General features: G+C 41.0%; 1 protein-coding gene across 1 annotated transcript in view; it reads left to right on the forward strand.

The window, feature by feature from the left end:
• cpne5a (copine Va) overlaps positions 1-16,473 on the forward strand; it is a 61,174-nt gene extending 44,701 nt beyond the window's left edge. The window contains exons 14-20 of the mRNA XM_071518125.1: positions 7,669-7,715; positions 8,147-8,328; positions 8,973-9,100; positions 11,509-11,611; positions 15,142-15,199; positions 16,042-16,115; positions 16,285-16,473. Coding sequence (XP_071374226.1) covers positions 7,669-7,715; positions 8,147-8,328; positions 8,973-9,100; positions 11,509-11,611; positions 15,142-15,199; positions 16,042-16,115; positions 16,285-16,473 — 781 coding nt within the window. The remainder of the gene's footprint in view (positions 1-7,668; positions 7,716-8,146; positions 8,329-8,972; positions 9,101-11,508; positions 11,612-15,141; positions 15,200-16,041; positions 16,116-16,284) is intronic.
• Positions 16,474-27,218: the final 10,745 nt, after the last annotated feature.

Consider the following 27,218-nt stretch of genomic DNA (forward strand, 5'->3'; position numbering starts at 1 on the left):
GTCACAAGTAGGACTCGTATCTGAATCTGAGCTCATTATCATTGTTTGTCCACAAATGTTTCACCATTGTGAATTTGTAAAAAAAAACAAAAACTGATTTTCACAAATCATTTTTGAAACTTTTGGTTGTATGTCAACATTTGTGAATGCGTAAAAAATATCCAGGAGTTTGTGGTTTTGTGATCCCTTGTGACCTTTGGGTTTTCATACCAGCCTGGTCTCATGAAATGTTGTGAAATGAGCATGATGTCTTAGTTAAGTTTAATTTTCAACCATAACCCTAACCTGATGACCAAAGCCTTGGTCTGGGTAGGTAACCCTAGGTAACCCTAACCCTAACCAAACCCTAACCCTAACCAAACCCTAACCCTAACCCTAGATGAAGCAGGGAGGGTCACGTGATATATAACTAAGACCTAACCCTAACCCTAACCAAAGTTTCAGTTGCCTAAACCCAACCCTAATCTTAACCAAAGTTGTTTTATTTTGCCAAACATAACCGTTAGCTAACCTCTTCACATTGGCATGGCCACTTCATGCTATAAAAACATAATCATTTCATGGAAAACGTCCACTTTGTTACTCTCTTTTGCAGATTGATTTATCACAATAGTGATTCAAACTATACTTAGTTGATGAACGCAGCATTTGCTGTTCTAAATACCCAGTGCTGGGTACGTCTTTCTGCCAGTGCACAGGAAGTGATGCGGTTTGATGTTCAAACTGCTGTTCACGAACCAAAAAAACGAAAAGATGTAGTATAAAGACAGTTACAGTAGTCTAAACACAAGGAGATAAAAGCATGAATGGGATTTCTTCAGTTGACTAAATGATAAATGTGGCTTAATTTTGAACATGGTTCTCAACTGAAGGGAGCAACACAGCACCACTCTCATTACCTGTTAATCAAAACTTAAGTCAGCCTCACAAATTACTCCCAAATTTCCAGCAGCTGGCTTCACAGTGGCTGACTGAGTGCCTTGTTCATCATGAAACAATGACATCCTACTAGTTTTATCACTGAGGCTTTCCTTGAGAGAGGCTGGGCTGCTGGAGTCACTGGGTCTCAGTGGTAGATACCAAGGAGGTTCTAGTATATTAGATACTGTATATCTGTGTATCGTAAGTGTAGCAATGGACAGAAACATTGAACTTTGAGAAACTCCACAGATAGTAAGTGTTAAAGGATAAGAGGAGTTTCCTATTATGACACAAGAATGTTTTATGTGAGCGATACGAGCTGAACCAATTCGAGTAAAATCGCATGGTTCACAGTATCAAAGGCCACACTAAGATCTAAAAGGATTAAATTGTAACTTTCACCTGAATCTGCTGTTAATGGAGGGCTATTGGTTACTTACTAGTCTCAGGATGATACATGACTCTAAAACCAGACTGGAATTGGAGTCTCAAAAATGTTGTTTGATTGATAAAAGCTATTTGTTGGCTTGAAACAACTTTCTGTAATACTTAAGATTAAAACAGAAGCTAATTTTTTTTGGAACAGTGTCAAGGGGGCAAGTGGTGGACTTCATACACGATACAGCTTCTGATAGAGATGGGACAGAAATGAGTTCAAAACAGTGAAAAACGAAATAAATTTCCCTGTTAACATGATCCAGTCCATGACTCGGGGGATTCTATGACTTTGAAAAACACCCTTGGATTATGGCAATTCTTTGATATGAGATCACTGAGGAAAGCTGCTCTAGCATCTTTAACTCCTCCTCCCGCTGATATTTTCTTATTCTTTTAAAAGAGTCTCTCTGCCTTCCATTGTCGTTTGGCTCCCCAATGTAGAGCGTTATAAGGAGCAACAGAGTTAAGAATAGTCTGGCAGGTATTATCAAAAACAGATCTGTTGGAAAGCAGCTGCCATAAATGCCTCTGGAATCATAAAACAAAACAAAACAAAAAAATAAATAAATAAGGAATTCACCTCAAAACCAGTGTTATTAAATCAGAAAATTACTGCTAGGCAATATGACTCAGACTCAGAATACATTTAAGATTAAGTCGAATTTACTGCTATGTGAAAAACAAATATACCCAAAACACAATTGATCGCTAAAGTAAAGTTACAGTAGATTTGTTGCTGGAGAGAAATCTAATTTTGACTGGTAATACAAATCTGTTTCCATAGCCTTTGCAAAGTGATTTCCCCTTGTTTAACTTAGGGTTATTTAGCATCTTGACTTGAATTTTAGAGTCTAGATCCAGATAGCATCAGCTTAAGTCTGTCTCTGGTGTTGTTGGATCTCAGAGGCTCGGTCTGACTGGACAGCTGAGATGAATTTGAGGAGATGATGAGGAAACGACGCACTGCCTGTGTTGTAGTTGTATGTTGTCTGCCTCTTTACTTACAGACACCACTTGGAGTAAAAATAAAACTATTTTGCAAATATCTTTTAGCATGGTGGGTAATGATCTTACCATGGTGGGTGGTAGAAAACATCTCTATAGGAAAAACACTGTTACAAAGCCAAAACCAACTGTTTGTTTCAGGTTAACTGAGCTGACTTGTGATGCTACAACTCAAGAATGTTTTGGATTAGAGATTGGTGCTAAAGACAAGACAGTTTAGGGTGTTACTACAACCTACATTGGGAAACAAATCTACCTTAATGGAGCATTAATATTAATGAATGGACCTACACCCACACCACCTCTATTTTTTCAGATATCCCTTTTTCTTGCCTAGTTATATATTTAGACATTATTTGTGCACAGCCATTTCTCTAATGGATCTCCATGATGGCGCCAGCTGTGGTTGCTAGGAGATTTGTGATGCAACTACAAAGGCTCTTGTGAAATCTCACCGGTCTTCATAGCTAATGCCTATTATCCCAAAGTCGCCCAAAGTGTTTGCTAGCTAACACATTCACATTCATGGTGATGCAGTATAGACCTGAGCTAATTAATGATCAGTTTAATTCATGATCACTTTAAATGTGATCTCGGCTTTCTGGATCCCTATTTGATCAGCTGCCTTCATCTCTTCTATGGAGAATACAGTAATGTTATAATTTATAACATAGAAGCAAAGTGCCAAAGTATGTTTTGTTTTAACATCATAAAAGGTTTTAGCTATATACTGTATATCACAATACTACTGTATGACAGTAGTCATGCAAACTAATTGATGAAGCCAGCAGTACGTTTGTCGTACTTTCCCACCAGCACATGAACGCAGCATAGTAGCTATGGCTGAAAAACAAAAATTGTCTAATGGCAGAAATCCCAGAATCGGATCACCACCATGTTACAATTTACAGGTATTGGCTGAAATCGCTATCAGTATTTGTCCACAAATATTTGCAGACTTATTTTTGTACTTTGTAACTTTTGTACTTGTATCTTTGCAAATGTGTAAAAATTGCAAAAATAAACTAAACTTGGATGCCCACCAAACCTGTTCTAATCAAAACCCCCCATTCAGAAAGATGAGAAGCAGCCAGTTCTTTTTCAGACACTCTGTGCCTGAGCAGCAGGTTGAATAAAACAATTTGAAACCCAGATTTGATGGTACAGATATGTGGTATTGATTTCTCTCCTCTCAAGTGTGTTTGCCTTGCCACCGCTCGCTTTCTAAAACACGGTCACTAGCATGTTAAATTTTAGATGATTTTTTGCACAAGAGGGTAAAAAAGCGATTTCTTTTCCTGTCACACCGACATAGCCCGACTAGTTTCACAGTGAATTGGTTTTTCATTAATTTCATTAATGTTCAAGTGGGGCAGGGATATAGGAAAATAGAGGTCATTAAGGTCCAAAAGCCGCACATACTTATCTGATTCTGAGAGGCTAATGAAAGATTTATATTCTTTTCATTACATGCCGTATTGAAATGTTTCTTTTTAAATTAAATCTTCTCTGAGATTGCCCGGGTAATGGCTTATGTTGGGCCTGTATTGTATAAAGGTCTTATTAAGATTTAATAGTTTCATCCCAAAATATCCTGTAATCCTGGAATGGGGGAGTGATATTGGTGTGTTGATTTTTTCTTTTTGTTTAAGTCTGCTTTGTGGTCAGAATGCAATATGGCATTTTTATAGGATGATTGCATTTTTTTCTCCAATAATCACTGATTCCTGAAAAAAGGGAGATGTTTCTCAGATGTGAGTCCTGCCTGCCTATCATTTGCTGTACAGACCTGTACATGATATCATGTTATACAGTGGTCTGTTAATTTGTTTATCTTAGGGGCTTATAGAAACACAGGAAGGAGGAGATGGGACTGTGCCCTAGATTTCAGATATTTTGTGGTGGACTCCTAAGCTTTGTGCTGCTTCCAGGTCTTGTTCTGACATAGAGGGGCCACCGTTAGTCCTGTTCATGTACAGAAGCAGAGGCAGAGCACTTCACTTTAAATTTATGTATGCAATGGTTGTATTCAGTTTTGTCCAGGGAATTGCCCCAACAAGAAACTGTCATGACAGTTTTCTGCAATCCCAGTCTTACAAGCCTAGATCTCCCCGAACTTTCTATAACTTCTACTGTTGTGCCACCACATCTATCTGGGCGAACCTCATTAAATGGTAAATACATTGTGCAGATTTGCTCATTGATATGGTCTGGGTTGGCCAATTACCAACACATATTAATGAGATTGTGGGAATAACTCCATTCTTTGACACACTCATTTACATTACATATAATATCTCAACCCAGATTGCAGATTTCACATCACAAAGAATTCTGGCATATGCTGCTTGTCAGACTGAATTAAATGGAAAAGTCAGTGAGGCACTGATATGTTTCTATCTCTTTTAGTCAATTGCAGTAATCCAAGGTGATGCACATACTGAACAGTTGATGGACTGTCACTTTCAGACGCACAGAGCCGAGAGCAGAGGAGACGCCAAGCGAGTTAATGGTGAAGTGAAGGGACAGAGTGAAGCCCATAGGGAAGTTATTTGACTGGCAGCTCTGAGGCATATGTACTGTGGAGTCAAGTTGTAGGAGGCCATTTGAAAGTTATTGTCAGATTGATGCACTTCTAATCAAATAATGTGAGAAATGTTGGGGAACTATGTGAGCACTTTTGTTTGTGTGTGGACTAGCACATCACTGAAGGAAGTGTGTCTAAATGATGAAAGATAACTGAACAATGAGTCTCAATGAGTGGAGAATTTCAGGAAAAAGAGAAATAACTCAAGGCCAACAGCCATTGGTGGTTTGCAAGAGGACCAGCAAAAAAACCCCAACCTATATTGTGGCATATAAGGCAACAACAATCAAGTATTGATTTTCAGTTTCAAACAATCGCGAGCTCCAGCTCTTTAACAAATCCCCAGCGCTGTCACAAGCAAAGTAAAACAAGGAGTGAAGCCGAAACCATTTAACTGAACACAGTCATACCCGCATTGAGAGAAGTAACTCTTCCTCCAGTTGGCCACAGGCAGACAGCAGCAGATACTGATTCCCCCGAGGGGTGTGTGTGTGTGTGTGTGTGTCCATGGTCTGTTGACCTGTTTGTCTCACAGCACTTTGTTCTAATAGAAAGTGGCACCAATGAGAATCCCCTGATTTCCCAACCTGTTCATCCAGCATATCCTCTTGGAATCTGGAAGGATGGAGGGGTAGCAGGGTGGAGAGGACATATAGAATGACAGAGAAAGAGGTGGAGAGGGGGGAAAATAATGGTTGTACCCTGTATCTAAACAACAGTGGGAACAATGGATTCCCAAGGTGCATATACAGACCAGAGGGCAGAGAGCCAGTGCTCCACTGCAGCACTTGGTTCAAAGAGGTTAGAGGTTGTTTCTAGAAGACATCAATCATAAGCTCATATAGATGAAAATGACAGCTTTCTTTGTGTGTGCTTCAGCTGGCTGCAGAATGCAGTAATTGCTATGTAAGTGTTAAATGGGCTTCTATTGCTTTGATGACCCAATTGCCAGTTTGACTGACAGTTCCCTTTCTATTGTGGCTGTTTCTACTGTCCGAGGCTGTACCTTAACTCCAACTCACCACCTTGCTTTTCTAGCCACACATTCAGAGCTAACCATAGAAATCAGCAGAGACTCTTAAATGGAGGCAGCATGCCATTGCAACAATTCCCCTTTGTCAGTCGAGCAGTCTAACTCAATGCTGATTAATGAGCTGGGGTCAGAGTTGCCCCAGGAGAAAACCGCCATTATCTCCAATACAATGCTTGCGGGAATTTCCGAATGGAGGTGAAGTCAGGAAAGGCAATCAGTGTTAATCACAATAAAAGAGCACACACTTTGATCTCAACTCCGCTTCCCCCGTCTCCCAGCTTGTCTCTCTTGGGAAACAGGCAAATCCAGCGGAGCATAGTTAGGCCATGTTTAGTTTCTTTTCAAGGTCCTGGCTATCATTATTGCATGGCTCATGAATAAAAAATGTCTGGTGGTTTTTGGTCAGACATTTTGTAATGCCGCTTGCAGATTGATATTACAGCAGATGCACTGAGTGGAAATCATTAAAATGTTCCATTGATGATAATGATGATTACACTGATCAAGATTAGGATGGAGAATATAATGGATGAGATGATTCACACTAAACAGTGCAGTGTAAATGCTCTCACACCTCGAAAAGACGATGTAAATATTTAAAAACAATTACTGAGAATGGAGAGAACCGGGAGAGGATCTTTTTCTTTGTGCAGCTTTGATGCATTGTTTATAACAATATCTTTCCTCTGCATGTATTTTGGCAAACCATTAAACCAGCTCCCTTCACTCATTATGTGTGTTTATCGAAACCATTTGGGAAATTACTTCGTCTTTATCACTTTTCCAGGTTTTGCTATGTGGGTTGCGGCTTTTCACTTTGCCACTGTTTTATTACATCTTTGAAGACATGATTATCATTTCAAGATCCAAACATTGCTTTGGATACTGAGTTTGACCACAGGTACATTTGTGCTCTCTGCTGGTAAAAACTCAACCCAACAAAACCCAACAACATATTTTTTTATAGCTTTAAGATCTTAACAGCACATCTGTGATTTGTTTGTAGGGACCTGTATGATCCCTTGTACCATGTGTGTCTGTAAGTCTTACTTGCATTTTAAAATTGCACATGTGAACACCAACCAAACTGAGTTAGATTCCTTTTATGTTTAACTTGGGGGAAAAAAAGCAGTTCGATCCTGACTGTGATTCTTTTGCCCCTGGTATCTGTCTTCTATCACTTCAATAAAAAATGTCAGGGATGGTCTGAATTCAAATTAGCTGAACAGACAGATGTCTGGCCATGCATGGTAGCTGGGATGACTTGCCTAACTGGGCTTTGAGGCAGCTGTGAAACCATTTCCTCTGAAGTGCTGGAAGTGGACAAAAAAGGTGTATTATCAAGGCTGTTCGGTTGAGTGAGGCATGTGGCACACCGCTTCCCAGGTGAGAACTGGAGGAGAGAGCAGACTGAAACCTGAGTAATTGCAGTACTGCTTCTGAACAGATGGGCAGAATTAGGACTCTAAGCCAAAGTGTGTAAATGTGACAATATTTTTGGAGTAGACCTTGGGAGGTGAAGAGAATATGAGTGTTTAGTCAGAAGGAGAATAGTAGTTCGACCCAGTCAGCCTTCATGAAGCTGCAGTGCTGCGACCCGCTGTCGGCTCTGCATTCATGGTGAGTTTTGATTTCCTGCCTTTCCTTTAGTAACAGCATCCTTCTCCGTATTCATCTGTTTCAGGACTCAGATTCACTTCACAGTGGCCATTGATTTCACAGCATCAAATGGTGAGTGCTCCAACTAACATCACCCCATTCTGCTTCTGTTTGTATAGGCTGATGTATGACTATGCCATTTTCCATGAATTAGAGTGGGGGCTGGATATTTCTTCCTGCATATTATCTTTTGAATGGATTTGCGCTGTATAAAAGGGAATTATGGAAATTAATGCCTGAGTGTTCAAAATTGCACAATTTGCGCTTCAACTTCAGAAAATGAACAGAACGTCATAAACATCTACTGTTACTCCTGTGCTGCAGCCATCACAGCAGCACTGAATACCAGTAGTGGCAATATGCCAGCCAGTTTTATCGAGCCCCAACTCAGATTCAGAGCATCCACTTCAGTTTTGGTCCCATCATGTGTTTCTCCTGCTACAGCTGCCAGTTCAGTGTCTAATGGTGTGCATCACTGACTCTGACTTCTCCTGTCTTAATAGGTAATCCATCCCAGTCCACTTCGCTCCACTACATGAACCCCTACCAGATGAACGCCTATGCCATGGCCCTGAAGGCCGTGGGAGAGATCATCCAGGACTATGACAGTGATAAGATGTTCCCGGCTCTGGGATTCGGTGCTAAGCTGCCCCCTGATGGGAGGGTCTCCCATGAGTTTCCTCTGGTAACTATAACCTCTGTGGCTGTTAGAGCCGGGGTTCAAAGCCCCCTGCAGACGCTCGGGCCCCAACTCTGCTTCAGAACGTTTCATGTAGCTGAACTGAATCTACATGAATATGAGTTCTGCCCCCCCAATGGAGCTTTGAGTGTGAGCATTGGTTTGTGTTTTTATGTCCTCTCCAACATATGTGAGTAAGCTTGTGTTTTAATGTGCGTTTACGTATGGATCTGTGCATTTTGAGACGAATGCTGATGCACCTATGACATGCATAATTTAGAGTGAGTTCCATTTACCTTTTATAGTGCAAATTAGGTTCTGTAAGGCTGAAGGATTCTTAAATCAATTTGGCTTCTCTCAGCCAGCTAATGTGCTCTGGCTGCTGTACAGTTCACTCTAATGAGGAGCCTGTCTACAGGGTAACGTCTGCTTCACTCCATGTTTCCATTAAAATTTACGAATTAAGATTCATCTCACAAAATAATTTAAACCTCATTCTTTCATCCCCCACACTTGTAAATGGATGGAAAAGTAAAGTTACAGTTCTGTGTAAAATATTTGTTATAGATTCGGTTAGAAATATTTCATGAAGCCAACCCGTCTTCAGTTTTATTTACTTGGCATTCATGTCTTGTGTGTTTTTTTCTCAGAATGGCAACATTGAGAACCCCTACTGTAACGGGATGGAGGGGATTCTCGAAGCTTACCATCAAAGCCTTAAGACGGTTCAGCTGTATGGACCCACCAACTTTGCTCCTGTTGTTAACCATGTGGCAAGGTATTCACACAAATACGCATCTGGACATCACAGCACAGTCATCCTATCTTTGAAAGTCAATCTGTAGATAACCTTCAGCAAGCAGACGAGGCATCAGAGGCATTAGGACAGTGAGTGATGGTTGCTCTATAAATTGAGCAGAACTAATGAAGGGAAAATAAACAATCAGCTGCCAGGCTGAGATGAATAGAAATGGCAATTGGGCATTTGTGGTACCAGACATTTTTGAGTGCGGATGCTGCATTGCTTCTTAGACTTTGGGTGTGGTGAAGTAAGGCGATTGGGATTAGCAGGGGAGTTGAAAATTGATTCACACAGTAAGTTATGTAGCTTTTCAGCTATGTGCTGCCCAAACACGATTCAACAAATGAGTCACAGCATTCAACAAATAAGCCTTACTGTGAATGGGATGCAACATGCTTTCCCCATTGCAGGCTTGCTGTCATTGCAAATGGGATTATTGGACAAAGTGAATTTATCCAAACACAACATAAAACAAATTGGAATGTACAGGATTCAATAAACTTTAGACATGATTTGTAGAAGATGATTTTCTCAAGTGCAGTAACTTATAATGAAGTTTGCACAAGTGTGAAATGTTTCACCCCTGACTGACCTGAAATGTGGTCCACAACTTGTTTTCACCTAAAACACTTCCTGAAAGAGCTTTCTCCTCCATAATTTTAGAATCGCTATACTATCCATAACAAGTCAAAATATTATGAATCATCCAACCAACAGTTGATGTAAAGATTACAGTGGCTCTTTTTGTGACAAAAAACAGAGAAAGTAGCCCGCCATCGTGAACCTCCAGACTTTGACCAAGCAAAATAAAAAATGTGCTACTTACCACAAGATGTTAGCCTGAGCAGAGCATGCAGTGCATCTGTTTCTAAATAGTGGGGGTTAGAAGTTCACAGTTTAGTGAGATTTTTCATGTCACCCTCAAGATAAAGAGACTGATCGATGAAAGCAGTGGTATATTTGTAATGCTCTTAGGTTGCGTTCACACATAGTGTTTTTTTGTGTGGAAAAAGCGCCTGGAGCGCTTCTTGTGAGGAGAAATAAAAAGTGGATCACGATAACTGATGTCAGCTGAGCAGCTGGCTAGCTCGCTAACTAACTTAGCTGGTTAGCACTTCTAGCAGATAATACAGTGTTTTGCAACAAGCAAAGGCTTTCCAGATATTCCCAGTACACATCCAGTATGATCCATACTGCCTCTTTATGATCGGTGTTGCGGTACCGGAAATTCACTTACTACAACTACTCCATCTTAGCTGTTGTGGGACACAACCAGCTTCATACGTAGCATGAAACCCAGTCTCTCCTTCACCGTGATTGGTCGTCTGAAAAAAAAGCACTCTGTGCTTTTCTGAAAAGTTGAACATTTTGAAATGTTTTAAAGCGCTCCGCTTTGCCAAAAAAGCCGCTGGGTGCAGCGCTTTTTCTTTTGTGCGCCTTGCAGCCGCTCACCATCATTTTTAATGTAAAAAAAAAGGCATTGGTAGTTTTGAAGAAAAACGCTATGTGTGAAGGCAGCCTTAGAGGGGCAAAAAGAATGTACAATATATGATGTAAAACAGGGCAAGATGCTGCATTCATTTGTCTCTTCAACACATTTCTATGCTGTTTATAAAATAGTATTCTATTTGGTGCTGCTCTTGTAATGGTGCTGCCTTTGTGGTCAAGTGTCTGATGCTCCAGTGAGTGTGGTCCACATTGTTGTGTGGCTGATGCGGAGGACAAATGTCTCTTTAATCTCCTAAACACCAGCCATCGCTCATCCCTTTTTTTTCAAAGGCCGGGTACGCCGTTTGATTAAAATGTCAACTCCACGCAGTCAAATATACCAAACTGAAAGGAAGAGAACGCCTCCACCTCTGACCTGTCCTTGGCTTTCACCATGACCTGCTACTTTTTTCCCCTCCTCTCACTTATCAAGTCTGGTCAATTGAGCGCTAGGCAATCAATAATGTTCTGAAAGAATAAGACTACACCACTTGCATAAACACTTTAATAAATTATTCATAGAGCAGCCGACGATGGGCGATTGAATCTAGGCCACACTCACTGTGGAGTCTCTGATGGGTTTCGTAATAGTGTCTGGATAGGCCTCTGAGACATGAACAGCTATACAACATATTTTACTTCTTTACATGTCTATATTAAGCCTTTGTGACACACTCTGGGCACAGAGGGAATTTGTATCTGAAGCAGATGGGTTTTCATGTGTGGGTATCTTTTTTTAATCTCTGACACACTGCTGTAGCTGCCTTTTAGATTTTTTTAGAAGTTTTTGTTTCATGTCAATCCATAAGCATATAGCCTGTGTCTATTTTTAGGTTTACTGTATCTGCCTGTCTGCTGCAGTCTCAACACCATACTGTACCGATGCTCCCTTTCAGGTACGCAGCGGCGGTGCAGGACGGTTCGCAGTACTTTGTCCTGCTCATCATCACTGATGGCGTCATATCAGACATGGCCCAGACCAAGGAGGCCATAGTGAATGTGAGTGCTGCTCTAATACGACTTGGAGGATCTCTACTCTCCCCCTTCCTCTCTCTCCTGTCTCTATCTCTCGCTCTCTCTCCCTTTTCTCTGCAGGGCATTGGCATTGCAGGTGCTTTTAGCTTACTATAGCACTGCTCTCAGGCTTTCTGTTACTTTGAGGGGGTTATAAGCCAGTAGCACTAGATTTGAGGATTTATGGGATGTTTTCTGCTCCACTTGTCCCCCCCCCCCCCCCCGTACTTGGATGCTCTGTTTGTCCAGTATTTTTTTTTTTCCTTTTTACTGAGGCACCAGGGAGGCTGAGAGGCTCTGCTGAGATTCACTCGCAGGTCACCAGGTTTACTTTACTGTCAGAGGCAAGGGTTTTATCCAGTGCACCATCTGAGGCAACCATTCAACTTGTTCAACTTTCAAACTATTGTTGTATTGTACTTGTGTCTGTGTTGCATAATCACTGTTGTTGGGTGAAAAAAAAAATGTGTATCTCCAAAATGTCAACTTTTCAGGAACTAAGAAAAACAGCCTTATTTTTACTGTGACCACCATGCATTTTTGAGTTTATCCAGTTGGTTTTGAAAAGGTTTCATAAGCCCAATGTTTGTAGAATTTTCTCAGCCCCTAGAGGAGCATGTAATCCTTCAGTTGAGTTACAAGGTATTACAAGTTATTTCACCCGTCGGCGGAAATATTCTTGTGTCTCATGAAAATATTGGAAGTCACATAGTGCTGGAATACGAACACGACTGTAGGACTCGTCAACAAGGCAGACCGTCAGACCAACGCGGTGCTCTGACCCCCAGCAGACTGGGTTTAAAGGGAATTTGCGACTGTTAGTCAAACCATTAGAACAGCCACACCTTCCTTTTAAGATCTTGTCTGCTGCTCTAAGCTGCTTGGGCCAAACCTGCTGTGTCCTGCTGCCACCTCTCACCTCTCGCTTGGACCTGGCAGCCCTCTCTTCCTCCTCACCGCAGAGCAAAGGACCGAATGACCTGTCTTACCTGGCATTTAGCCCGTTTCCTCTACAGATAAATCATAGACAAAGAGTTATGTGCAATTCTTATCTCTGCGCCTTTGCTGTCTTATTTACGCCCTCTGGTGCTGTGGTCTTTGAGCTGTATTTTTTAAATGTGTCTTTAGTTTACACATAGCATCAGAGCAGATATCTGTTGGGAATGTTGTAAGAACTGCTGTTGGCCAAATTGTAATCTTTCTTGTGGTTGCCTTGTTCCCCAACCCAGCACACCTTAGCTGTCAGTTCCCAGTATGTCTACATGTCTAACAAGACAGCCTTTGGGGTAAATAACAGCTCTAACTCTTCCCTTTGATGTTTTGCCTTTTTCTCCCAGTTTTCATACAGGACTTTATTAAAAAGGAGGGTCTCTCTCTCTGACTTGGTAAAATTACAGCCATAATTCATTTTTTCTCAGCTATTAGATAATCTCTAGGGTTGTCAGTTTGTTGTCTAGATGGGAGGCTGCCTCTGTCAGTGGCTTATTAAAAGCCATGAATACTTTAAAGTTTAGGGAAGCTAAAAGGAACAAACCACCGTTTTGGGAGTTTGGCCCATTGGTCACTTTACGCAATATCTGACGAGAGGATTGACACCAAAATCATCTCTGTGTCTCTGGTAGTTAGCTCTGTCCGATGCGCATGCTAACGCTTTAGCATACAGTATGTTAAGTAACTGTAGGCAATTAGCATCCAAAGTATGAAGGTAAACCTTTTAGTAATCCAGAGTTAGTTTTTACTGTGATTTGTAGATTCATAATGTCTGAAAACAAAATCTCATTGTTAATGAAGTCCATTAGTGAACAGCACAAAAAACATTGTCTGTCTGGCTAATTTCACTCAGTTCCTTCATAAACAAAACAAGTTAAACTCGAAGTCTCATGGGAAGAGTAATCTTCTGCCAGTGAAAGTTCATTCTTTTTGTCAAAATTTTTTTCTATTTTACCGAGACCCTAAACAGCCTGGCAGCTTTAGCTGCGTCATTAAAATTAACTAACCACCCAGCCTTAGAGCTGCTGCAAGTTCTCATTTTCTCACTTTCAGGATAATGACAGTCGCCTGTCGCATGCACACCAGACAGAGCTTTATTATACCAGACTCACAGAGATGATTTTGGTGCCATTGCTCTCCTCATTTATTGGGTGTGGTGACTGACCCATGGGCCACACTCCCATAAAGTCTTTGAGGTTTGAGGTTCACTGATGAACTGAATGCGATTGTGAGAACAGGTATCTATTAAAGGTTTCTGCATGATGACTGCGGTGCTGTGGAATGAGAAGAGGAGGAGGAATGTATTCAGACAGCTCGGTGTGTGTAGTGTGAGATCCCCAGGGTTACTTTAGTACAGTACCGGCAAAGTAACAAACCGTGTAGACTGAATAATGCAGGTCTGCATACTTTATGAGGACCTGATGTGGCGTTTATGGGTGTATGTTTGTGGGGGCTTGCATGCGGGAAAGAGACACAGAGAATGTATGGGTACATGGTATTTTCTGTGAGAGCAAGAGGGCAGAAGGGATGAGCTTACAGGAGGACAGAGAAAATGGGGAGAGAGAAGTAGAGAGAGAGAGGGAGATAGAGAGAGAATAATGATAGAGAATATGGAGAGGGTGGTCCTCCTAAGTCTGTTTACTCGTATCCGTGACAGGCCTCCCCCCTCGGGAGGTTTTCCAGGAAAGCTGACCTACTTTTACCCTTCCAAATGTATTTCCACCACAAGCGTAGATCATTCATTCATGCCAGAGCTTTCACATCCTCCACATCAGAACAGCAATCTAAATTCATGTAGTAGAGACGTAATCGGTACACCAGTAAGCCATATTAAACCTTTATTGCAAAGAGAAAGGGTTAATTTCTAATTATGAATGGACATTGCTTTACTTAAAGCACTGGGCATTAGAGGGTAATGGTATTTTTTCCTAAAGCAAACATCATGAATAAGTAATAAGAGACTGTGTGATGGAAATGTGTAGGAAGAGGCAATCATGTTTTATGAATACAGTATTTGACTTTGCTCATGTTGGTACATTTTGTCTTTGTACTTGCATTTGCCTTGTTCTGTGAAGACAGTAACCTTGTGTGTCTTCCCTACTCTGGTATTCTACATTGTAAAAGATATCTATTTAATGTGGTCGTTAAAAATGTTCCATGATTTACTGGCAAAATGTTGTAACAACCCTGGGTCCTCTGAGTGGAATAATGTATTTCTCCCAGGCCCAAGACAACCCAATCTATGTAACATACTGCAGTGTGACACACAAAGAGGAAAAATCATGCTGTATATCATTTGTGTTAATCTTATCTCATCCGTTGTCGTTCTTGCATGTGGCTTCTCTCGGGAACCGTATCTGCAGATTAACACTGAATTTGTAGAACGATGAATAAATGCATTGGGGAAAACACAAGTAATTGGAAATCTGTATAACCCACTTTATATTTTGATTAGGACTCTTTCAGAATACAGTATGTGCCAATCTGACTGACAACTGACTGTTTTTTCCTCTTGTTCATGACAGGCAGCTAAACTCCCCATGTCTATCATCATTGTTGGAGTTGGACAAGCTGAGTTTGACGGTGAGAGAAGTAAATAAAGTTCATCGAGGCACCAATGTGTAAAAAAGCATTGGAAAACCTCTTTTTGTGGTCTGTGTTTACACGGTGGATAATTTGTTTTATCTAAACCAACACAGAATTTCAACTAGGGATTTCAACGATTGTCAACAAGCTTATGTTGGACTCAACCAGCGGGATTTTCACCTAGCTATAACAGCTGTTGCACATATTTGAATATTTTCAACATATGATAACAAATGGTCACACTTTATTTGGATAGTCCAGTGCTGATACTCAACTTACTATGAAGTGACCATGATTTATCACTAAAAAGTCTTCTGAGTGTCAGGTGATACTCAAAATAGTGTGTAAAGTCTCTAAAGATATTTAATATCTGGACTAAGTTTGAGCCATTTATTCTCTTTTTGACCATCAGCCCTGAGTTGCATGGGCACAACAGTTCCTCTTGCATCCCCATATATTTAAAATCTCTGTTTAAAAAAAATGAAAATGTGTACCAGACCACAAAGCAGTGCTAAAGGCAGGTTAGGGTTAATCTTAAGGTTAGGGTATTGTTACATAGTGTGTAGAGATGCAGCAAATAGGCAAGTGACACTTTGTTGAACATCTACTTTTTGTCACCTGATAGATAGTTGAGTATCTATACTGAACTATCCAAATAAAGTGAAACTGGCATATCCGGTGTGCTTTTCCTGACTACTTAAGATGACTGACTTAGGGCCTTTGATCCACTCGAAATTCACTGATTAGTAGGCTATGTGGCATGTTTGGATTCTAGGACTCACTAGCGTTAGTTAGGACTTGTGAAATGGTTCTCTAATGAAAACCACTCTTCTCTGCAGCCATGGTGGAGCTGGATGGTGATGACATCAGGATCTCCTCACGAGGGAAGCTGGCAGAGAGAGACATTGTACAGGTGAGATGTTGCCGCTGTTTTCCTCTCACTCTCAGCTCATGGTAGGAGGGATATTTTCTAATCTTAGACAGGCTTCTTTTGGCCTTGACACAGTGGTTGAAAAGCATCACTCTTTGCATACATGATAAATGATGTTACTTCCATTGATTTCTTTCCCCCGTCACCCCAGTTTGTCCCGTTCAGAGACTACATGGACCGCACGGGCAACCATGTGCTGAGCATGGCGCGGCTGGCTAAGGACGTGCTGGCTGAGATCCCCGACCAGCTCATCTCCTACATGAAGAGCCGAGGCATCAAACCCTGCCCCATCCCACCGACCTACTCACCCGACGACCACCCCCAGCCCAACCCCATCTGAGCCCACACACACAGCTGAGGGTGGGGTGGGAGGATGCAGAGGGAAGGAAGGAAGGAAGGAAGGAAGGAAGGAAGGATGGGAGCCCTGGTGCGACTCCCGCCTCCACCGACCGATCCTTTGAGGGGGAAAATGGAAACGCTTCAAGGCCCGTTCGTAAATATTAATCCGGCTGTCACGCTAAACAAAATGATGAGACTCCATTTTGGTTTGGAGCAAGACTGCTTTGGGGGAAAAGCGCCGATGATCAGGGAAGTTTTTTCCTCTTTGAGTGTTTTTCGCTTGCGGATGAGAGCGCTGGGAGGTGGAGAGAGGAGCCGGGTGTAGAAGAAGGTCTTAGTTGTTCGCTGTCAAACCTGTCAAAGTGGTGATTTAATGGATAGCAAGTAAACCCTTAGAGAGGGCCTGTTTGAAGGCATAAATATATTAGAATGTGCCATGTGTGTATCATGTTTGTGATACCTTTTGGAGTCGGTGTGTGTTGAACTAGGAAACCATGTGCATACCAATTTATTTATTTATTTATTTATTGCAGAAATTATTTATTCATTTGAGGGGGTTAAAAGGGCGGGGATGAAAGACATACTTTCCCTGTAGTTTTCCATCCTATATTTTGTGACCAGTGAAATACAAAAGTCCCCATTTCTACTCTGATAAGTACTGTAATTTAAAAGCATGTGATAAAATCCTATCCAGCAGTTTATTAATCATTGTCATGGAACAATTTTTGACTGCAGCTGTTATGTAGAGGACCTGCTGTGAGCTATTGCCATATTAATTTTCCAGCACCATGTCTTGTACGTATTTCTAATATTTATATTAACAGAATGCACTAATTACTGTCCAAATGAAAAGCACAAAGGTCATAATGTTGATAAACTGAAAATCATTCATTGAAAGAACCAATAACTACCACAATGAACATAATGGAAAGGATCATATTATTAGTTTTTAATATAAGGAACATGAAGCGTCTTCCACCACCGAATGTTTATTAGAAAATTATTTTGAACCCACATTATATTGATATATTAAACTTGTAACATATATTTATCATATAAAACATTATATTTACTCAAACAGAGAAGAAAGGTACAAAGCACATTATGGCTTTCCATACTAGTATGCAGAGAGGTAAATCATACTGCTTATGTCACGCTGCTGTCTCACATCCATCATCTTAGTGATTCTTTCCATTATATTTGTTGTGGTTAAGGTTTATTTTCTGGGATTTTCCCCAGTACTTTCAAAGGACCCTACAAATACCTTTCGCAAAGATTGATGTCAACTAATACCCATTTTTTTGCTCAAACTGATTTGTTTTCCCAGAATGAAAACTGAACAATCAAAAACCTTGCAGCACAGTATTAGATATTTGAAGACTGGGTTAATAATGTATGCCTTCTTACATCTTTGCTTTTTGATGTATGTGTTTTTAAAGTGATCTAAGGGAAACAACAACTAATTGCACAAAAAACAGTCAAGAGTTCATCCTTCCCATTCAAACTGTGTATTTTGTTGCCATTCAATGTCTTATGGATGCTTTATGTTTTACTGTGACACTTTTCTTTTGCTTTAACATTACGTGTCCCCTGATCGATTCCTTAACCTTGCTATATACCAATGGACAACAGCCCATTTTTTTTAATAATCAACCAAACCATTTGGATGCATAATATACAATTTCAGATTGTTTTATTATTTAATTCTGCAGGCCAGCTGTTTTTTCTAGAGTTAGACACAATATGGACAACATTTGTTTATGGCTACTACCAAGTTTTCTTTTAATTGTGACTGTGTATGAGTTTTATTGACAGTTACAGACATTGTGGCTCAGTTGTGTACATCCTAAGTGATCCGTTTATAATGGCCATTATATTCAGTAGTATCTCTCAGTCACTCAATATCCTGATCCAAATGTGCCTATTATATGGAAACATATCCAAATTCAATTACCCAGGTTGTATTCTGCTAGCAGCAGATGTCACTTTTAAGATCAACACACAGAAAATGACGGTGACAGTAAAAAGTGTTGCAAGATTAGGATTATTACAGCCACAGTGGCTATTATATACTCCCATAACCAGTATTCTATACTTTTTATACTTATAATTCTTCACAAATTATCTTTGAAGTAATGAAAGTAAACAGTGTAGCCGAGCCTTGTTGTACAATTTTCAAAGTCAAGACTTGTTTACAATTTAACTGCGTCTATTTACATTGTCTCAAGTAATTAGTAAAAATGTCATGGGTTTCATTATGAAATGAGCTTATTTTGGATCTGTTTTGTTTGTTTGTGCATGATTTTATTTAGTTTTTTCATGACTTTGTGGTAATGTCTCACTGAATGACACTAAAGAACCAGCGTTTAAGAGGAGATGTTATTGTAGTCGGATAATGTGAATCTCTCCCATTTTCCTGTTGGTCCTCTCGCTGTTATTATAGTTTGTGTTGAGTTTTGAACATGTTGTTGTGAAACATTATGCAGTTTAAAGCCGTCTGATCACTTTTGTTGCTGTGGGAATCATGAACTTTTTTGTTCTTTTGTTCTTTGACTCCCATCGCTTTAACGCTGTCAGAGAGCAGACAGAGCCTGACTGTACTGCAGGCACAGAGTCCAGAGGCAGAGAACTCTTTATGTTGCAAGACCAGATCCAGAGTTTGCTTTCTCTTTCTTTTTTTCCCACAAAAGACAAATTAGTATTTGATCTACAGTCAAATTCTTCATCAGAACTGAAATGAGGCTATGAGTTAAGTTTACTTCCCTAATAGACACACAAATACCTCTGTGGAAAGCCATTCAAGCCAAAAGGAAATAAATAAATATATTTATTAAATTTGCTAATAAATTTATGAAGAAGTTATTATATTATGAATCATTAACTTATTATGTACATTAAATACCAGTCAGTTATAATAATAAATAGTTAATGATTGAATATCAATCTAAATGTATATTATTTAAATGTCTATTATAAATGTCTATGTATTTATTTTCTAAGTAAGCTCAACGAAGTTTGTCTTGCTTTAGTGCTACTTTAAGAAAAATAATTTGTCATTTATTTCACATTGTTCATTTTGTTATCCTTTACAAAACAATTACAAGGTTTAGCGTTAGCCTCTCAGTGCCACACCGCTGCCCAGACGCTGTGAGTGTGACTGACATGAATCCTGTAATTGTTTGTGAGAAGAGATGAAATGAGAAAAGACATCCAGTGCAGTCAGTTACAGTCCTGAACTTTGACTCTCAGGGCCTCCAAAGCTCACATGTCGTGTGCATCTTTCAAACACACATCTCATGTTCAATTAAGACCATTCAAAATCAGTTATATGGCATTTTCTTTGGTTATTTTACAATTGTAACAAGCTAGTCATTTTGTCCTGAGGCCTGGTACCCCTGAGAGACTTTAGGATCCCCCGCAGAGATGTCCCAGACCAAACTAATCTATTACTATGAAATGAGCATAGAAATTAAACATATGCAACTGTAAAAAGTTATGAAATGTATTTTCATGGAATTGGCCTTTCCAACAATATAATTATTTATTTTCTCTTGGTGGAAATGGCTTTAATTTTCCCACCATTTTGAATTTTCTTTTTGAGGCTGAACCCCAATTGTGTACATAAGCCCCATAGAAAGAATATTCAGTGCCAAAATGTGTTTAGTTGACCTTGGCCTCCTTAGACAATGTGCATGTTTGTGCCAAAATGGCAGGAAGTTTGGTGGTCTACCTTCATCTCACCTGATTAGTGCATCTGCCATGTGCTTCATTTGTTGCTTGGGATGTTATTTAGAGATAGCAGCCACCTAGCATGTTGCATCTCTGTTTTCCATTCTGTTCCCACTAGGCATATACAGTATGGGTTCTTCTTGCCACTATTCCTGTTTTATCCCAGGTTGTTTACATACCTCTCTTGGTCTCTGACTTGCATGCTGAATAATTTCCAAACCAGGTGTTGGACATGATATTGTCGTCATACTGTGGTTTGTGAAATGCTTTGTAATGGATTGCCTTAATTGAAGATTAATAAAAAATTGACAACTTTTGCAGAATGTAAGATGGTTTTTGTGTCCGGTCATTGTGAGGAAGACGGAATAGTTAACTTTCAACATTTTACTCTTCATTTTTGAGAAAAAATCTTATTTCATTCACTTATTTATTAATAAAACCTTTTATCAGTGTAGGATCTTGCATTAGAAAACCCATTGTATTTGCAGAGTTTTATTACAGACTGGCTGATTTGTAGTCTCTCCACATGTATCCCCCTGAGAGGCTGTTGTCCAATTGGCGAGCAGCACTGTCCCCTCGCAGAGCGTGTTCCCCTTAGAAATGTGTTTTTCTGCCCCTAATGAGATGCACTGCTGACGAATCAAGCTGTCCACCTGGGGAGAGGGAGACAGCAGCTGGAGCCATAAATTACCAGCCTAAGATAGAGGCGACACCTCCCTTGCCCACCCACTTACTGCCTGAACAATAACCATGGACAGGCAGCTAGGAAGAAAATCAACAGCTAATGACATAGAATTATACCCTACTTATATACAACATTTCACATGTAATATGCATAAATCATTCACAAGAGAGTTTTGCTGGAAGGACTTGCACCAATTTCCTCAGAGCGCTAGCAGGCATTATTTTATGACCCAAAATAGATATTGGCAAATCAATCTCAGGATAGTCCACACACTTCAAAGACAGTGAATATTGAATATTCAAATGGGTAAAAATCTATTTGACCATTGATTAATGCACTTGTCGATACTGCAGAATCAATCACGCTGGGTACACTCGCATCAAAAATACCTCAAATACCCCGTAATAGAAATATGACTCAACACCAACCGCTTCATGAATTAATTTCTTTGGGGACCCTCTGCAATGAATGCAAATTATCTGATGTTAATCTATTTTATGCTTATCTCAACACTTTGACTGCACCAAGGATAGAACATAGATTCAATATATGGATAACTACAGAGGCGAAATGAAGCCAGTTTGCTGCAGCTTACAACACCTAACACGGCACAGCGATGACAGCAGTGTATATCCGAGGTAGAAGCATCAAGTCTGCATTTGTGAATTAATAAGGTCAGCAGCGAGTGTGGTCTACAGCTAATGAATGCCCCTCTGGACTCAGCGCCTGTTTTTAATCTGTCAACAGGAGGGGGGGAGGAGGTGAGTGGTGCAGGAGCTCTTCTCACTATAATCAATGAGATTCTTGCACTCCCAGCCCTGGACTGCAGTTTCAGTATTGACCCGGTAACCAACCAGAACCAGATCTCTTCATGGTATGTCATGCCAGCACTGTAGTCTGGCCAATTAAAATAGCCCCATTTAGGTTCTCCAGCAACAAGGTGGGCAGCTCCTTGTCGGATGGGAGGTGGAACACCTTCCTCCAATTTATGAAGCTCAAGTCAATCGAAAATACACTATTTTTACTGGAACTGGAGAGGGATGCAGTGGGGAAAAACTATTACAGTCCCTACCTAGTCTTCCCAGTAGTTACTGTATGACACAACTCTAAGATATGCCTTTGGTAACCTCTATGCTCTGCTGTCGAAAATGAACTGCACACACCTCGGGCTACAACCCAGGTCTCGCTCAAGAGCACAAATGCACTCACTATCACGACTCAATACTCGGCTTTGTATTGGCTATAAATCATCATTAGGCTACCAATAAAGAATGATATAAGAAGAATGAGAGAATTTCCAGCGCACTAAAACCCCCATAATGGTGCCAGAATGCAGTGGGCGGTTTCCCATTACCACCCACTGCTATGAGATGATGTGTTGGACAATAGCTATCCACATAGTAAACAGTAATTGTGATGAATCATCTAAATAACTACGTCAAATTAATTGAAATAAACCAGACACATCCCGTATCTTTGTCCACCTGTTCGTCTGTATTTAAACTAAAAGACACAATGAGGAGGTTTTATTATTGATTTGCTATAACCTCACTAAAAAAATAAATGCAATTTTCTGCCTTGAAGGGATGGAAATTAACATTAAATTGCTGCTTAATGCGCTGACCACACACATCAATAACATCAACAAACACAAAATGGAGAGCAGCGGAGGACCTGCAGCCTGTGAGTGTTAGCTCCACAGGGGGAGTCCAATGTGCTGAATATCATTACAGCCTGGCAGAATTAATCTTATCTACTGTTTTTTGTTCCCCGTAAAAATGCATTCCCATTACAGACAAAAACAACACTGGAATTGAAAGTGTCAGGGATATTTTAGTGATTTTATTGAATGAATGTTGATTCTGCGCGGCACAACAAAACAGAAGGACACTGAGCAGACAAATCACCTAGACTGAAGCACTGAATACCAATAAGAATGTTTTTTAATTGCCTGTTTTCTTGTTACAGTACTGCCTAAGATTGTTTTGAACACAATAGGATACAGTGTGCATGCATGAACATGTGTGGAAATAGAATTCATGCGCATGACGGACAGAGAGGAAGAGGGAGAAAGAGAGGGAGGGAAGAGGGAGGAGAGGGAAAGTCAGTGTCGGGGAGGGAGGGAGTGCTCTTGGGTGCTTTGGGATCATGTGAAGCCCTTTAATTACTGCGAGATAGCCACACTGGCCACATCTCACGCAAATCAAATGGCTATTACATCTCAGGCTGCTGAAGCTGCCGGCAGCCATACACCATTTCACTGGGGAAAATCATTCCCCGGCTGATGTTTTGACATTTAGCAGCACACTGAAAAGTGCACACAACGACCGGCTTGACCACACCTGTCATGCGGCGATAGCCTTGGAGGTTTCAAAGAAGTGAAAGTAGGTGGTGGATGCATAGTGTGCAGGTAATACCTCCTCTACAGTGACAGCTGCTCTACCTGCGGTGGCCTCTGCCTGTATTTACAGCACACCTTAGATTACCACTTCAGCGACTAAGAGCCAGGTCTCTGATCTCTGTTGCAAAAAAAAAAAAACACACAAAAAAAAGCCAGGCAAACATTGGATGGGAGGGAGAAGGAGAGAGGGGTTGTAAAAAAAAAAAAAGGGAAATAGAGATGGGGGGGAAGAAGATGGAGAGAGAGTGAGGCGAAAGGAGCGAGGGGTGAGTTTAGAGATTAGAGAGAGGAGCGAGTGTGCATTGAAAGGGAAGAAAAGTTGGCAGGTGGAGAAGAGGTGAGAGAGAGAGAGAGAGAGAGAGGGTGGAGGGTGGAAGAGGGGAGGGGGGGACGGGGTGGCAGACTGGAGCGAGGAGCAAAAGGAGATTAGAGAGAGCGCAGGGGAGGACAGAGAGTGGAGGGAGTGTAGAGAGGAGGAGAGGCAGCGGGAGAGAGAGCAGAGAGAGAGAGAGAGAGAGAGCAGAGACGTACAGTAGGGGAGAGGAGGGACGGCGGAGCTCCCATAGGGAAGCACTGAGCTGTGAGTCACCAACAGGCAGCTGGATTAGAGCCTGTGTAAATCGAGACTCCCTCCCCTCGGTCTTGTGGGATACTAGCAGAGAGAGAAAGAGAGAGAGAGAGATGAATGGCTGCTGTATGGATGAAGAGAAAATAGAAGAAAAAAAAAGCCTGTTGTTGAATTCAAGGCTGCCCGATTGAAGCTCCTCTGATGTGAAAGAATGTATTGAATGAGTCAGCCCGTACACTACAGCGCTGTCTTTTTTTGTGAAATTCAAAAGCTCAATACTTACTTGAATCCTAAGCACATTTAATGATACCCACTATCACAAGCGATGCATCTTCTTGGCTGATGTGCTTCCACAATGAGACTAAACAATGTGCAGAACTCTAAATGTTTAATGATGGGATAAAAAAAACAAAAAAACCCAGAATCGCTCAACGTTATCTGAGTTCTTTGAAAGCCGCAAACCCACAGCTGCATTTCTGAAAATAATTGCAATTTCTCTGCTTGAATTTGGCAGCCTTTACCTCTGCTCCCCAAATCCTTCTTTTCTGCTCCCTCCCCTTTCAACTGAGATGTTTTGTGACTGCTGTGCTCAGTCTCATCCCTCTGACTCCTGCTCATCCTTGTGTATTTACCCCCTCAGAGGACACACAAACACGTCAACTGTACGGACACATACACTGTCATACGTGCACGCGCAAACACGCACACACACACACACACACAGATACACAAAAGCACCGACAGAGGCAGCAGAAATAGCAGTAGACTGTGGGCAAAAAGATAACAGCCGCTGTGTGGGTGCGACACGGCTCAGCTTCATCCCTCCAACTCTCTGCAACAGTCTGAGAAAAGGACCGAGAGAAATCACAACAAAGTGCAGAAACCAGAGGCTGTCTTATTGTCTATCCCAGCCCGCTCAATGACTTGCAGCGCTCTTCTGATATTACCTATGCTGAGCTCTGAGATGGTGTTTGTCACCCACACAGCTCCATCAGAGCCGCGTCGTCTTTGAAGAACCACCCAGAACAGACACACTCAGCATTTTGAGACATTAAAGTGGAAATCAGGAGAAATGAGAAATAAGGGTTTCCTCTGAGGTCTGACACAGAAGGCTTCGCTGTTTCTCGTCAGTTTTGCCTCCAGGAAAGTCCTCATTTCAACAGTGCCGAGTCAAGTGGGCTGTCAAGCTGATACAATTGCTTTAACTCCAGAGATTGACTTTGCTATCCTCTGCTTAGAAGCGATGCAGAGAAGATGTGACGCTCCGTTGGTGCGAAGGCTTCTCCTCCTGTAACTAACCAAAACCCAGCCGTGTGGAAAATGCATTCATCTGCACATTAGTAATATTTTCTAACTCACTAAATGACAAAATAAAAATGCCTCAAGTTGATTTGGGGTTGATTTTCATGTGAGAAAAGATCCATGAAAGTGGATTTTTTCAGGGATGCTGTCCATGGTGCTGAAATACCACACACACACACACACACACACACACACACACACAGAGGGAGATCCACAAGTTCTTGGACAACAACGCATTATTTGATGTTTTGGTTCTGTACTCTTAGTTCATTGAATGTGACATGACGCAGTGAAGGTATATGAGGTTAAAGCGCAGATTGTTATCTTGAATTTGAAGGTATTTTCTTTTATATCAGATTAAGAGTTGAAGACCTGCAGCTATTTTTATTCATGACTCGCTTTGTTACACAAGCGCAGTCACAGTTGAATCTTTATTGGGAAACACTGAAATGCAAAAAGGACAGAAAGTGAACTTGACAATAAGATATATGAAAAGGCTTGTGATGTTTATGTGTTGCTATGAAAGGATTAATATTCTTAATTTGTAATGTAAATCTGTCTAAATACATTTGGGCGTGACATAATGGAGGGACTGTAGTTCTTCAGCTGTTCATCCTTTATGGCTGAGAAGACAAATTAAGGCTGACAGACAACACTTTATAGTCATTGTAACACCCAGAGTAAGACCACAGAGAGTAAATATGAATAAGTATCAATGCTGTCCTGTTCAAAGACCTATGGAGATTATACTAGCAGTGAATTTGCAGGGCAATAACAATCCGGGACTCCCTATGAATCAGGCCCGTAACACTCAGCACTTTAACAGAGGTTTGGCCTGCCGGCCTGTCATGTGTGCCTACTTGTTTTATTTGTGGGTCTTGAGGGAAAGGGAATTTTAGTTCCTAGCAACAGTTGAAGAATGTATTGAGAGCCCTCGCTTGAAAATAGCTATAAATTACCCAGCTGGGTCCTTTCCTTCTTTACAACACAACACAAACTTGTTGTGAAACAAGCACGCCCGATGTCACACTGTGATTCTGGGTGAAATTTATTTTGCAGCATTGTGATAATAGGAAATGCAACAGTGCATTTTCATTATAATCTTTGGTAAAAAGATTAATGGCACACACCTGCCTGCCCAGCAGTTGTTTGTTTGGTAAAATGTGAATGTGCTGAAATATATCATGAACTAACAGCAGTCTGTGATAATTGGATCACTGTCCTTAATGTAAATATTATCTATAGTGCTGAAGGGAAGGTTGAGTGAATTGAAATAGCCACCTTATTATATATGTAGCTTTACCCCTGGTATAAGAGCTTGGCCTTGCAGGTAGCTTCCATATGATTTCCACTGTGAAGTAATGGTGTGTGTGAGGAATCCATTACTTTAGCCCTAATACCCCGCTGTGATGTTCATGGGGGGATGTGACACTCCATTTCCTTTCATTTCCTGGCCTCACTGCCAGTGCTTCAGATTCTCTCTTACTGTAAAAAGAAAATGCATTTTTCCTCAAACAATTTTTTCACGAACAAGTTTGCTGTCTTTTGAAATACGAGTACGCCGTCTTCAAAATAGCAGTTGGGACAACAGTAAAATGTGGTCCTGTGTAAAATATGCAGGAACCTTAATGTGAATTCAACCTCAGATGTTGTCTCTCTCTGATTAGAATTCAACCAATCTCAAGAGTACAAGAGTCCGTCCCCCATTCTGTCAAGAAAGATTACAACTCACTGTAATCTAAGCAGCCATTTCAGCACACTCACCCCATAACAATCAGTTCTAGTGCTCCGCTTGTCCTAGAAACTGATTGCCCGGAGTCCTTATACAGCAGGTTGTATCCTGGTCATGTATAGGAAGGGAATCTGCTCCTAAGTCGGAGCCCTGTGGCACTCCACAGTCGGTGTTTAGAGGGCTGTGGAGCCATCATCAGCATTCAGCAGCAAAGAGTCGAGTCTGAGCCCCTGGCTGATTGTTAATCCCGGCTCTGCCTCCTCCCACATGCAGAGAATCCCCATGCAGGAGCCGGTCATTCATCCTTTATGAGCACAAGAGGAGACTCC

Source organism: Centroberyx affinis, unplaced genomic scaffold, assembly GCF_046629955.1.
Source record: "Centroberyx affinis isolate AG114_WGS23_722 - 3 ecotype Tasmania unplaced genomic scaffold, CSIRO-AGI_Caff_v1 ptg000555l_1, whole genome shotgun sequence".
Lineage (NCBI taxonomy): Eukaryota > Metazoa > Chordata > Actinopteri > Beryciformes > Berycidae > Centroberyx > Centroberyx affinis.